This window comes from Culex pipiens, chromosome 2, assembly GCF_016801865.2.
Source record: "Culex pipiens pallens isolate TS chromosome 2, TS_CPP_V2, whole genome shotgun sequence".
Taxonomy (NCBI): domain Eukaryota; kingdom Metazoa; phylum Arthropoda; class Insecta; order Diptera; family Culicidae; genus Culex; species Culex pipiens.
Window position 1 is genome coordinate 50,382,703 of NC_068938.1, and position 14,260 is coordinate 50,396,962.

The following is a 14,260-nucleotide window of genomic DNA, read 5'->3' on the forward strand; positions in this document are numbered from 1 at the left end:
GGGTCCCGGGAATTCCCGGGAAATGGCCAAATTCAACTCTCGATTCCCGGGAAATTGTAAATCTCGAGAATCGTCACCCTCTACCTATGAGCAAAAATGTAATTTTCAGGCATAATTTAATTTTACACCCCAAAATCAAACATTTACGAATAACTTTGCAAGGGAGCGTCCATAACCAAAGCCACTATAATGGCAGACGTGTATCTAGTAGACACACCTTTCCCCAACATATGAGCCTGATTGGTTGAAACTACGACTTGTGAGAGCAATTTTATCATTGTTCCCCGTGTCTCATTGATGACTACTCTACCTTACTTCCCGAATTTGCAATAACCCAAATGGGTATTTTTTTTCATTCAGAACAAAAAATTTAAAAATTCGTGTTTTAAAAACATAGTAGGGGTTTTTAAGGGTGTAACGTTGTTCTACAAAGTTGTAAAGCAGACAATAACAAAAAAAATGGGGTTTGCTTGTAACCATCTTGAGTTAACGCGATTTTACATAAAAAAGTTTACATAAAAGTCGTCAAATTTCCATATCATAAACATGCAAATTATTGAAAAACGAATCTATTTTCACATGTTCGACAATAGAGGGAGTCGTACCGCCCCACTCGGATACTCGTTTTACCCCACATTCCATTGTCGTAGAGGGCTCATGTTTGGCATGAGGTCATCTTATGTAGAGACAACCAAACGCTGAAAGTTTCATCCAAATCGGGGCACATCGAAACAACCTCCACAACAAACCGAGCAAAATCTACAAAAACTGCATTTTAAAAGGATTTCAAAGGTTATTGAACATGTTATTTCTAAATGTGGCCACCCCTTACATGATTTTTGTGTCAGTTTGTGACCCATCTCACCCTCAACTCAACATTACCCATCAATTTCTAACTTATGAAACGAAGTATGGTGCGTCTCCACCGCTGCATCTTCGCCATAGCATTTTTATGCTGTGTCCGTTCCCAGTCTCTGAAGCTATGCTCTTCCCCTCCCTTCGACGACCGGGTGGAGAGTTTCTGACATTTATGTTGCAAGAGTGTTATTTGTTTACGTGCGGCGGTGCATTTTAGTCGTTTCAGTAGCAAAACTAGATCCAAGTTTTAATCTGTGAATTTCACGTGTAATGTTGCAGGTGAAGTAGTTCGAAACCGGTTAAAAATGCGTATGGCGATCAATACTCCGGAGGACTCCACCGTGAATGAGCGGTTCATCAAACTGGTGGAGGAAACTCCGATCCTGTGGAACCTTCACATGCCGATGTACCGGAACCGGGAAATGAAGGAGCAAAAGTGGGCCGAAGTCGGGGCGCCCTTCAACTTGTCTGGTAATTGTGGTTTGATATTCAATATTTGGGCGTGATGTTTGATTTCTGGGTTTTTGTTGATAGGTTCCGAAGCATACAAAAAGTTTGTTGCCCTCCGGGAAAAGTACAAACGCGAGCAGAAGCTCCGCGATTCCAAGGGCCTTTCCCAGACCGAATGTTGGCGGCTGTACGATAAGTTCAAGTTCTTGGACACGGTATCGTTCTCGCGGGATCGTCGGTGGAACAAACCGAAGTTGGTCATCCAGCAGCGCCAGCACGGCAGCTTTCCGATGGCCTCTCTGGCGGGGCACAATTTTGTGTCGATGATCAAGAGCGAGTTTCCGGAAATACAATCAAACTCAACGGCGACATCACCCAGCTATCACATGTCCGGCGAACCGTCGGAGAATGAATCGAACGGTGGCGAACCGTTCCAGGACAATTCGGAATATTTCAACGACTCAATGACGCACGGCGGAACATCCGAGGGTGCGGACGGGGCAGAGTTTGGCGAGAGAAGCGAAAGCATTCCGGATGTTGCTCCGCAACCGCAAAGTGGTCCGTCGCAGGAGCAACAGTTTTTAAACCGATTGGAGCTCAAAACGAACGCCATCCTGGATGAACACCGTGATCGCAGAAAGGACAGTTGGGCGCGGTGTGAAACACTTGGGCACCGTGTTGCGCAAACAATGTTTGCACTCGAGGAAAACGATCCGGATTTGGCGCTTCGATTCGACATCATCATGAGCGAAGCAATCACCAGTATTAAAAAGGACCAGCTGCAGCGATTGATGGCCAGGCAGCAGCAGGGCGAGGAACATAGGCGACAGATGGAACTGCAGATGAGACTGCAGCAGCAGCAGTCTGATAGAACTGGGCCAGCCTCGTAGAAGAACCGAAGGTAAGATTTGTGATTTTCCTGTTTCAAAATGACTGAATTGTTCAGCTAAGGAGCTGTGACGATGCAAGATAAGGGAGATGTCTTTCCTGATTGTTTGTAGTATTTATTTGTGACGATTTAAAATCACCCTTTCGATTTCCTAATGTGCACCTAAATTCAGCCCGTCGTGCAACGTGGTACGATTCGAGTATCTTTTAGTCTTGTAAGCAAAAAAATTAAATCATACCGTGCTAAAACAGCAAAACAAGTGATATTGAATCCGAACTTCCCTATGAGCAGCAGTCCTTCAAACAGTCGAACGAAACCATTCGCACTACAACCCACAGGTATAGGCGTCCGGCGTCCGGTTCTTGTATGGGATATGGGGAAAACATCTAAACCTCTTTTTTACACTTAGATCCTTTTAACCCTATAACTTGAGCTGACTGACCTTTGGTTGTTCGAGCAGCGAAAGTAAAAGTAAGTAAGAGCTTTGGATTGCGAGACCAACCACGCACTGGTACTTCGTCTAAACCCTTAACCAGTGATAAATTCCCCTCTGGGGGAATTTGGCATTCCTGGGGATGGATGCCAACAGAAATCAAATTTCTTTAAACATTTTTGCAAAAAATAGTGTTAACTAACGATTTCTTTCACAATTTTATGTGAACAAAAAAATCAACATCATTTTTGAATAAATGTGATTTTTTGTTGGTGAATAGAAAGTGATGTTCTTTTTTTAAAATTCAATCTTTTAAAGTTTTTAATGTTGTTAGTACTTGTTAGGTAACTGGGCTGAGAACGTAGCCCAGTCACCGAATGCTGCTCGATAACTAGGCTGAACTAGAGAACCTGGAGTTAATTAGAGAACGTCCATCTCAAACCAAAAATACCAATCGAAGCATAAGAACTGTCAAACGGAAGTACCAATCGAGCAAAATCTATTGTCTTTTGCTCGATTTGTACTTCCGTTTGACAGTTCTCGTGTTTCCATTGGTACTTTTGGTTTGAAATGGCCGTTCTCTAATTAACAATGCATAATATTTTCCTGATGAAATATTAAAAATATTAAAAACATTTACAGTGCTTATTTTTCATGTTTCTTTATTTGTAACTTGAAATTCAATAAAAGTTTGACATAAGTTTTTTTATTTGTAGAACATGATTTTTGCATCCATTAACCCCTCGGTAATTTCGGTTTGTTTTGGTTTTTTTTACGTTTGTCTGCTTTTTTACTATAATACGGCCCAGTTAGGGAGCGTTCTTTTATTACGTTATGCAAAAAAACGGATTTTTAGACCCCCTCCCCCACCCCTCGTAACAAAATTTCCATACAAATTTTAAAAAAATGGTATGGAGCGTAACACGGCCTCCGATCCCAACCCCTCCCCCCCCTACTGCGTTACGTAATAAAAGAACGCTCCCATTATCGAGCGCCCAGTTTAAAAGCAGCCCAGTTAAACAACGCCCAGTTACCTAACAAGTACTGTACTTGGCAAACACTAAGAAACCATAAATATTGTTTTGCTCAGTAATTTAAACAAACGGTCTTTTTATTTTTTTTTTGAGTTTTTTGTATTTTTTAATGCATGATCCTTAATTTAAAAATAATTGGGATTTAACAAAAAAAAAATTAAGTTTCACGTTTAATCAAGTGCATTTCTTCATTCTTTTGGCTGAATTTTCGGATTTTTTTTAATGAGCAGCTCTTTTTTTTCTTAAGAATATATAGAACAGTTTCATCTCTGTAAGTTTAAGAATTGTTTTTTACGTGAGCAGTTCCTGAAAAAGTTAAAAGAAATATTAGATATATGGATAACGTTTCTTGAAAAAATATTATTTTTATTAATTTTTGAGAGTTCTGTGTCAATATATTTGTATGTTTTAAAGAACATTCAGGATTTTTGTAAGGTTTTGCTACATTTTCATATAAATGTAAAACAAGACAAACTGAAACAATGTTTTTGCCTTCCTCACCTTACTGAGCAAAGGCTATAAAATCACTCGAAAAACGAAATTCTTAATTTCACCTCCTAGACCCACCTTCATGTATACATATCGACTCAGAATCAAATTCTGAGCAAATGTCTGTGTGTGTGGTGGGATCAGGGCTTGTGAAATTTCGACTTTGTTTGTGATAGCTGACAGAACACTCCAATCGTCTTCACCACGACAACCTGATTTTTACATTCTGCTTTCGTTCGTTTCACACACAAAGGAATGAGTGCTACGCAAAGTCACTCACACAATCATTAGGTCTATTCCCGTACTGCAGAATTCTGCAATTCTGCACAAAATCGGCAGCAGAGCGTTCCCGTACTTTTCTGCAACAAAAGTAACTTTTCTCTCAGGCAGAACTTCTGCAATGATAGAGACAGAAGTTGCAGCAAAACCGTTCCAGTACTTTTCTGCAAGCTCTCTCTTCTCTTTCGTGTTGAAAAGTAACTGCAAGTTGGTGTGAGTACACGCTTACATAAAATTGGCAAGTTGGGTTAAATCAAGCATTTTATTATTATGTAGTTGTAATAAATTTGATGTTTTGAAGGGACGTTTGTATATTTGGAATTGATAGATTTTGGGGTATTTTTTTAATGTCCGGTTTTATTGAGAACTATATTTTATGTTAACGATTTCAGGCTTAGTTCATTAATGTAATGATATAGTGAATTTATTATTTTTTAATATTAATAAAGTTGATAAGTAACCCTAGTAACATTTTAGGTTTTAAGTAGGCCATAAAAGCCTATTTAGGCCGTATGAGGGTTTTCAGAACCATGATAAAACCTGTAAGTTTAAAAATGTTACTTGGGAAATCCAGTATTACAGCATGGCTAATAACCCAACAAACAATTTGTATCATAAAAACAAAAATTTGAGAAATGATTTTTGATCTTAAATTGTTTTTGAACAGACTTAATATGTGTGTTAAAATAATAGGTAAATTTAATTGGCAAATAATAAATTGTACCTGTGATGGTGCTACCAACTTGTATTCTTATATGAACCAAAATATTAAATGTATTTTGTTGAACTTTCAATGAAGGAATCATAAAAAAGGTATAAGGCTGTACCAAATAAATAATAAATATAATTGATTATATAATATATAATTTATTGTTTTATTGGGTACTTGTTAGTTAAACTATGTATCAAGTCAAGGAGAGAAACAGCTGGAAATGACCATATTTTTTTTGCTGAAACATAAGTTACGTTGTTTAAACATCATATTTTATATTATTTTAAATTGATTTAAATTTTATTAAAATATATACGGTATACTTAAATACTTAAATTTAAATTCTAAAATTGGGTCCTAAGATGAAGCTTAGATTGCTAATATTATTGTTTACAGCGATAAAGCTTATTTTTCTGAGTATAATGACCATTTGTACGATCACAAATAGTTTAAAATGGATTTTTAAATCAATTTTGAAAAATTAACCTCGCGGTCCTTCTTGACAGAAAAGTTCCTACTTGACAGCTCGTTCCAAGGGGACCATAGTTGATCCATCGAAAAAATGTTGTCTTGTCAAAAAAAATTGCATTAAAATTAAAAAAAAAAATCAGAAATGGGTTTTAATCGTGTTTTTTACCATTGTACATAAAAATTGACCTAGGGCTTTAGAACCCAATATTCTTAAATTCTTAAATTATTAAATTCTTAAATTCTTAAATTCTTAAATTCTTAAATTCTTAAATTCTTAAATTCTTAAATTCTTAAATTCTTAAATTCTTAAATTCTTAAATTCTTAAATTCTTAAATTCTTAAATTCTTAAATTCTTAAATTCTTAAATTCTTAAATTCTTAAATTCTTAAATTCTTAAATTCTTAAATTCTTAAATTCTTAAATTCTTAAATTCTTAAATTCTTAAATTCTTAAATTCTTAAATTCTTAAATTCTTAAATTCTTAAATTCTTAAATTCTTAAATTCTTAAATTCTTAAATTCTTAAATTCTTAAATTCTTAAATTCTTAAATTCTTAAATTCTTAAATTCTTAAATTCTTAAATTCTTAAATTCTTAAATTCATAAATTCATAAATTGTTAAATTCATAAATTCTTAAATTCTTATTTTTCTTAAATGCCGCCATCTTGAATAATTAAAAAATACACTTATTTTGGAGTCATATTCTAGGTTAGAAATGCATATTTAGAGGATTTAGAGATTAGAAATTTTGTAAAGGTCTTTAGAGTACAAACTGTATCTATTTTTTATAATTATTTTTTTTTAATTTACAAAATTTATTTGTTTTTTTTTTATTTTTTAACTGTAAATTTTGAATTTTTGATGTTCTGAACTATATTCAAAAATTTTATTTTGTTCATTTCGAATTCAAAATATTTGAATTTTGGAGGTCTAACTTTAATATTTTTCAACCTTATTTTTTTTATTTTGATTTTTTGAAACTAAGCTTTTTTAATTTTAAATATTTAGAATTACTTTATTTTGAATAATTTGAATTTATAAGCTTTGAATTTGTGATTTTTTTTTCTGAAATAAATATTTGCATTTTAAATTTCTCAAATACCTGATTTATTTTTTTTAGTTTCTCAGTTAACAAATATCAGTTTTTTTATATTTTCATTTATGATTTTCTTAATTTCCGATTTTTTAAATTTATGTGTTTCCTTATTTTTGAGTTTGTGATTCATTTACTTTCTAATATTTTTCAATTTTGCTGCGTCGTCGTTGTTCTTCCATATGACATCCATTAGTTATTTCTGTTATCCTGAATAAAAAATCCTTCAAATGGTCTGCTATCAAAACATGTATTTATGATCCCTTCTATATTAAACCTTTGTTTGTAATTTTTTTAAATTATATTTGTTAAACGTACCTGCAACTCTCATTTCTATTTTTTTACCTAATGTAAAAGTTTTGAATTGTTTCTAATGTATAATTTCTACCTAAGCATAAGCATCTTTTAAATAAAATGTTGAGTTGCATAAAAAAAAAATAAGTCCCCGTAAAAAAACCTTTTCCAATTACAATTATTGTTAATCCCTTTTTTTTTAAAAAATAAAAAAAAACTTAAATACCCAATTTGAGTAAATCCACTCAACTGTGTACAATATTGCAGAAAAAGTACTGGAACGCGCTACCCAGGCAAAAGTTTTGCGGCCTCTCTCCTTGCAGAACTTCTGCAAAAGAGAGAGATGAAGAGAGCGAGCTGAAAAGTACGGGAACGTGCTGCAAAAAAGTGACTTATGCTGGCTGCAGAATTCTGCAGAAGTTGCAGAAATTTTGCAATTCTGCAGGTACGGGAATAGACCTATTGACTTCCCTCCAGGAGAAAAATCGCCTAGAGAGCGGTCGTTTGACATTAGGTTTTACGCCGACTCGATTTTTAGGTTAGAAATTTGGCAGTTCGGCTGCACTGTTTACATTTTTTGCACGTGTGTCTAAGTAAAAATGCGTGTGCGTGTGCGCTCGTGACGTCACGCTGTAAAACCTAATTCTACCGAGATTCCGATCATCTCTCCAAAGATAGCAATCATATGATTTCTGTCACCACGCAGCATACACTAGGAAGAGAGAGACAAAAACGAGAGAAAGAGAAAAAGCACGTTGTCTCGTTCGGGCGGCTGCTTGAGTGGTGCTCATTTTTCGTTCGTTTCGTCTTCGTGTTGTGTGTCAGCGATCAAATATCGTTTTGGAAAATGATCGCTGACAGAAAGTTCTATCGAATATCGAGCAGTCCCGATCAGTGATAGATCCCTTTTCAAGCATTGCGGTGGGATGTTGATCAAAAAAATATGCACTGGATTATCTCGGCGCTGGCTGAACCGATTTGGACCGTTTTGATCTCATTCGATCCGTCTTGGGGTCCCATAAGTCGCTATTAAAAATTATAATGTTTAGTTAAGTACTTCAAAAGTTATGCTAAAAAAACGAATTTAACGAAAGTCCGAAAGCTTGTAAAAAGGGTGGTTTTTGTAAAAAACCACGGCATGTTGTACATTGTTAGAAAGGTAATCAAAAGACCTTTCCAACGAGTTCAAAAGATTGAAGATCTGACAACCACATCAAAAGTTATACGCACTTAAGTGTTATTTATGCACTTTTTAGAGGCCGGATCTCATATATTTCGATGAAAACGTTGTCCAGATCTATCACGCAACCTGTCGTTGGATAGGTAATCAAAAGAACTTTCCAACGAGTACAAAAGATTGGAGATCTGACAATCCTATCAAAAGTTATAAGCACATAAGAGCCCTGAATTAAGAAGATCTGCCTACCCAATCTGATGGTATGAATAATGAATCGAGTTCATAGAACACTGAAAGGTCCGCTCTTTTGTATCTATTTTGGATAGCATTACCCTCTAAATGTGAGGAAGGCACCAACCACCTAAGGGTGGATTAAGTAACGTTTTTAAAATAAAATATGAGTTTTTGTATTCTAAAAAAACAGTTCTTTTATTTTTATGTTTTTTAAATGGTTAAAAACACTTTTTGTGAGATTTAATATTCCTTTTAACAGTAGCTGTTTTAAAAATTGGGTTTTCTAAAAAATAATTAATGTGGGTTTAAATTTTCTCAGAGTTAAGTATTTGTTGTTTTTTTGTTTTGGCGTGATAGATCGCATCGTTTGAATCATGACTACGAAATTGAAATGGAATGAACCCCTTTTTTTCATTTTCTTTGCGCAAAAACAAATGTTTTTGATCTTTTTACATATTCATTTTGTGCGAAGAACGACAAGAATATTATTCAAGTTAACAGTCTGGACCCGAAGCCTGATTTTTCTGTTACATTCTTATTGGAATTCCATATAAACTGTAACGGGAACTGCAGGCACCGGGTCCTGACTATTAAACTATGATTCTATGTAGGAAAAGCTATGATCTTTCCTAAACTTTTTTAAAACCCCTAAATTTTCGAAAAGGTACACAAATTCGGTCAGGTGTACTAATCCTATCCAGACAACCCTCAATAAACTTGTCTTGGCTTAAAACTCTCACTTCCTAATCATAGTCTACACACAAAACTCACTCACACACAGCAATCGCTCCCGACGTCAACAGCAATAATATTTATCAAAGCTTGAGCTCGTAATCATTCTTACATGATCACAGTCTCGCACTTTAGTGAGTTTTAAAAAGATATTATTCTAAAGAAAAAAGCAACTTATAATGAGAAAATTCGCCAAATACTGGCGTGACTCGGCCAGTTTGCTGATCCTGGCCCGGGACGGCAATCGAGTGGCATCGAAGAGTAACTTCAACTACAAGGTACGTGTCCAGATTTACTGTGTCTCTAGTGGACCTTGATCTTCTTACCACTTCCTTTTTCAGGTGTTGGTATTCAAACGAACCGAAAAGACTGCCTTCATGCCAAATAGTATCGTGTTCCCGGGGGGTGCCGTCGACAAGCAGGACGCGATCCTCAGCTGGACCGACTTCTTTGCCAAGCAGGGCATTTCGAAGGAAAGGCTAGCGGGACTGACCCAGGTCGGGGGAACACGACCGTTCATCTTCGAGAACGATGACCCCAATACGTTGGACAGGAATGTATCGTTACGTATAACCGCACTGCGGGAAGCGTTTGAAGAGCTGGGAGTCCTTCTGGGGCACAAGCAGAGTGAAGCTGGCTCGAGTGCCAATGGGTTTAGCAAAGCTGTTGGAGGTTTCGACATTGACAAGTGGCAGAAACAGGTCCACGATGGCGAGAAGCAGTTTGTGGAGCTGTGCGATGAGCTGAAGATCGTGCCAGATTTGCTCAACATGTACGAGTGGTCCGCGTGGCTCACTCCGGCCATGTTCCGGAAGCGACGCTTCGAAACGGCCTTCTATCTGGTTGCGCTGGACGAACAGCCGGAGGTGCGCTCGGAACCGCACGAGGTGGCGGAACATTTCGTAAGTTTTGTGGTTGAAAATAAGCAAGATTTAAGTTTACCAAACCTTCAAAATTCCAGTGGGACACCCCGTCCGGATTACTCCAAGCTCACCGCGAGGAAAAGCTCTGGCTAGCTCCACCCCAATACTACGAGCTAAACCGGCTGGTCCACATGCCCGACATTGACCAGGTGGTCCAGTTTGCCCGTGAGCGTAACGCCCGTGGCAGCACGCTCATCTGTCCCGTGCAGTACAAGTGTTCGGATGCGGCCATTTTTGTCTTCCCCGGGGATGATCTGTACCCACAGGGCTACGATTACATCACGGAGCATGGAGATTTTGAAAAGTACAAGGACCTGACGGCGGAACAGCTGCGGAAGCAGGCACGGAATCTGCATCGGTCGGAACATACGGGGCTGCACGCGCAAACGTTGTACCAGAGCATTGAAGCGTTCAATGGGCATTTAAGTGTGAATGGAGACAATAAGCATTTGTCGAAGCTGTAGGATATGGGTTGATGACGAAAATAAGCTGAATAATGCGGGTTTAGGGATTTTTTAATAAAATGATTTGTACAAAATTATGAAAAAGTCGTTTGTTTTTAAAAATTTAGTTTTAAGCCGTTGTAAATATTTCTCAGAATAATATAAAATGTACCCCTAAACATTCCGAAGTCATTTTAATTGTAACATTAAATAAAGTTAAAAGTTTGTTTGAAATAACTTCTATTCCCAGAACCGTTCTTTCTAAATTAGCAGCGATCAGGATATGCTGTTTTCCACAACACATTTTTTGTAAGGCAATGTGGGATTATGTACCCATTTCTAATCTTCTAAAGCGACATATTTGAAAAAAATCTTAAAAATCGTTTCTTTCACATAAGAAACAGATGAGCAATTCTCTGAGATTTCGGTCATTCGATTTCAATTCGATAATCCTGCTGAAACTTTTTTGGTGCCTTCGGTATGCCCAAAGAAGCCATTTTGCATCATCAATTTGTCCATATAGTTTTCCATACAAATTTTGCAGCTGTCCATACAAAAGTGATTTATGAAAATTCAAAAATCTGGATTTTTTTGATCGATTTGGTGTCTTGGGCAAAGTTGTAGTTATAGATAAGGACTACACTGAAAAAATGATACACGGTGATTTTTAATTTCACTTTTTGTCACTAAAACTTGATTTGCAAAAAAACACTATTTTTTCTGATATGTCATAGGCCTTAGGGGACATAAAATGCCAACTTTTCAGAAATTTATAGAACGGGCAAAAAATCTTTAACCGAGTTATATTTTTTTGAATCAATACTGATTTTAAACATTTACCGAGTTATAATTTTTTGAATCAATACTGATTTGGAATGGAAATGTTGCCCAGTGAAAAATAAATATTTTTGAAAAGCTGAGAAAAAACTCCATATTTTGCTTTTTTGAACTTTGTTGATACGACCCTTAGTAGCTGAGATATTGCCATGCAAAATTTGAACACACAAAAATTGATATTTTCTAAGTCTCACCCAAACAGCCCACCATTTTCTAATGTCGATATCTCAGCAACTAATGGTCCGATTTTCAATGTTAAAATATGAAACATTCGTGAATTTTGCCGATCTTTACGAAAACAATATTTTTTTTTAATCGAGACTCATATTTCAAAAAGGCTAATATTGAATGTTCGGCCCTTTGTGACCAATATTTCCATTTTTTTCAGTCCTCATCCAAACCTCCAATTTTGCCGAAATCACCAAACCAATAAAAAAAATCTTAGCAAGATACAGTTTTAAATTTTAACATAACATTTTTGTTTTGTCAAATTTTTATGGAACCTTATGATGCAAAATGTCGGAAGGCATCCACAATGTTCCAGCCAGATTAAAAAATAAAATTTGAAAAAGGCTAATTTCGTAGAGAATTGCTCAGGGGGTGATAATTACTGGTTCTAAGGATAACGAATTAGGCAGGAGAAGGAAAAAAGCAAAAAAAAAATACAAAATTACCTTTCAAAAAGCGAATAGATGAAGGATAGGTATTTAGAGGAAATTAGGCATTTCTTTTTCTTATATCACAGTTTTTTTTATTCTGTAATAGTTAAAAGCTTCAAGTTAAAATAACATTGTGTCATTTCGTAAACCTCTAAACTTTCCTGATACGGATAAGTGACGTAAGCGACATTTTTTTACAACTAAGCGCTTTCCCCACTGAGTGTGATTGGCCATGAATGAAAGGAAGCATGAATGAGTACTATTTTTACCTTAAATTAAATAATCGCGTCGCGTAAATAGTACATAATCGGACGTTAAACTCAAACGCGTTGGCTATCTATTAACTCAATACGATTGTATTTCATTAAATCATAATATTAATTTTGTGTTACATTCGGGTAGATATATTACATGGGTAATTCTCTACCAACTCACACGAAATCGGGAAAAGTTGCCCCGACCCCTCTTCGATTTGCGTGAAACTTTGTCCTAAGGGGTAACTTTTGTCCCTGATCACGAATCCGAGGTCCGTTTTTTGATATCTCGTGACGGAAGGGCGGTACGACCCCTTCCATTTTTGAACATGCGAAAAAAGAGGTGTTTTTCAATAATTTGCAGCCTGAAACGGTGATGAGATAGAAATTTGGTGTCAAAGGGACTTTTATGTAAAATTAGACGCCCGATTTGATGGCGTACTCAGAATTCCGAAAAAACGTATTTTTCATCGAAAAAAACACTAAAAAAGTTTTAAAAATTCTCCCATTTTCCGTTACTCGACTGTAAAAAATTTTGAAACATGTCATTTTATGGGAAATTTAATGTACTTTTCGAATCTACATTGTCCCAGAAGGGTCATTTTTTCATTTAGAACAAAATTTTTCATTTTAAAATTTCGTGTTTTTTCTAACTTTGCAGGGTTATTTTTTAGAGTGTAACAATGATCTACAAAGTTGTAGAGCAGACAATTACAAAAAATTTGATATATAGACATAAGGGGTTTGCTTATAAACATCACAAGTTATCGCGATTTTACGAAAAAAAGTTTTGAAAAAGTTACTTTTTGCGTTTCTCTTTGTTTCGTCGTCCGTGTCTGTCGCGGGTGACCATGAACGGCCATGATCGATGACGACCAACTTTTTTAAAACTTTTTTTCGTAAAATCGTGATAACTTGTGATGTTTATAAGCAAAACCCTTATGTATATATATTAAAATTTTTGTAATTGTCTGCTCTACAACTTTGTAGAACATTGTTACACTCTAAAAAATAACCCTGCAAAGTTAGAAAAAACACGAAATTTTAAAATGAAAAATTTTGTTCTAAATGAAAAAATGACCCTTCTGGGACAATGTAGATTCGAAAAGTACATTAAATTTCCCATAAAATGACATGTTCCAAAATTTTTTACAGTCGAGTAACGGAAAATGGGAGAATTTTTAAAACTTTTTTAGTGTTTTTTTCGATGAAAAATACGTTTTTTCGGAATTCTGAGTACGCCATCAAATCGGGCGTCTAATTTTACATAAAAGTCCCTTTGACACCAAATTTCTATCTCATCACCGTTTCAGGCTGCAAATTATTGAAAAACACCTCTTTTTTCGCATGTGCAAAAATGGAAGGGGTCGTACCGCCCCTCCGTCACGAGATATCAAAAAATGGACCTCGGATTCGTGATCAGGGACAAAAGTTACCCCTTAGGACAAAGTTTCACGCAAATCGAAGAGGGGTCGGGGCAACTGCTGTGTGAGTTGGCGGAGAATTACCCACATACGGTTTTGGTCGTCGCGTCAGACTTTTTGCGCGTTTTCAAAGCATTCTCTTCGATAAATCATTTGCATTAAACGCGCGTGTTTTTAAATTGAAAACAGTAAAATAATTGCAACAACAAAAAATCCTTATCATATCATTTCAGCTCGATAAACATCGCAACTCGTCGTTCGCTTCGTTAATCAATACCTCACTAAACATCAATCATTTAAAATCCTTAAATCATCTCAAGTTAAAAGTTACAATGGTTAATCTTTAATTCTATAATTAAAAATTATTTTGGTACTATCTTTCCACAGCCGGCTGTCTAAGATTAAACCATTTCATTAAAAATTAAACAAACGATAAACGGGAAATGTCTCATCCGCAGCATCCGATTGTTTGCCTTGAGAATAAAATATAATACCTTTCAACCATAACACCCTATCCTACTAACAAGTTTTCAGGTTCCTGGCGCTTGTGGGGTGTAAGCACAGAGTAAATCAG

The 14,260-nt window shown here is 35.9% G+C and overlaps 2 protein-coding genes across 2 annotated transcripts in view; both read left to right on the top strand.

The window, feature by feature from the left end:
• Positions 1-1,036: 1,036 nt before the first annotated feature.
• LOC120423640 (uncharacterized) overlaps positions 1,037-14,260 on the top strand; it is a 106,981-nt gene continuing 93,757 nt past the window's right edge. The window contains exons 1-2 of the transcript XR_005606263.2: positions 1,037-1,329; positions 1,393-2,209. The gene's annotated coding sequence lies outside the window, so the exon portion shown is untranslated. The remainder of the gene's footprint in view (positions 1,330-1,392; positions 2,210-14,260) is intronic.
• Positions 9,217-10,558, top strand: LOC120423638 (acyl-coenzyme A diphosphatase NUDT19-like). The gene is made up of 3 exons (XM_039587512.2): positions 9,217-9,424; positions 9,488-10,048; positions 10,108-10,558. The coding sequence occupies exons 1-3, from the start codon at positions 9,326-9,328 to the stop codon at positions 10,531-10,533; spliced, it is 1,086 nt and encodes a 361-aa protein (XP_039443446.1). The 5' UTR covers positions 9,217-9,325; the 3' UTR covers positions 10,534-10,558.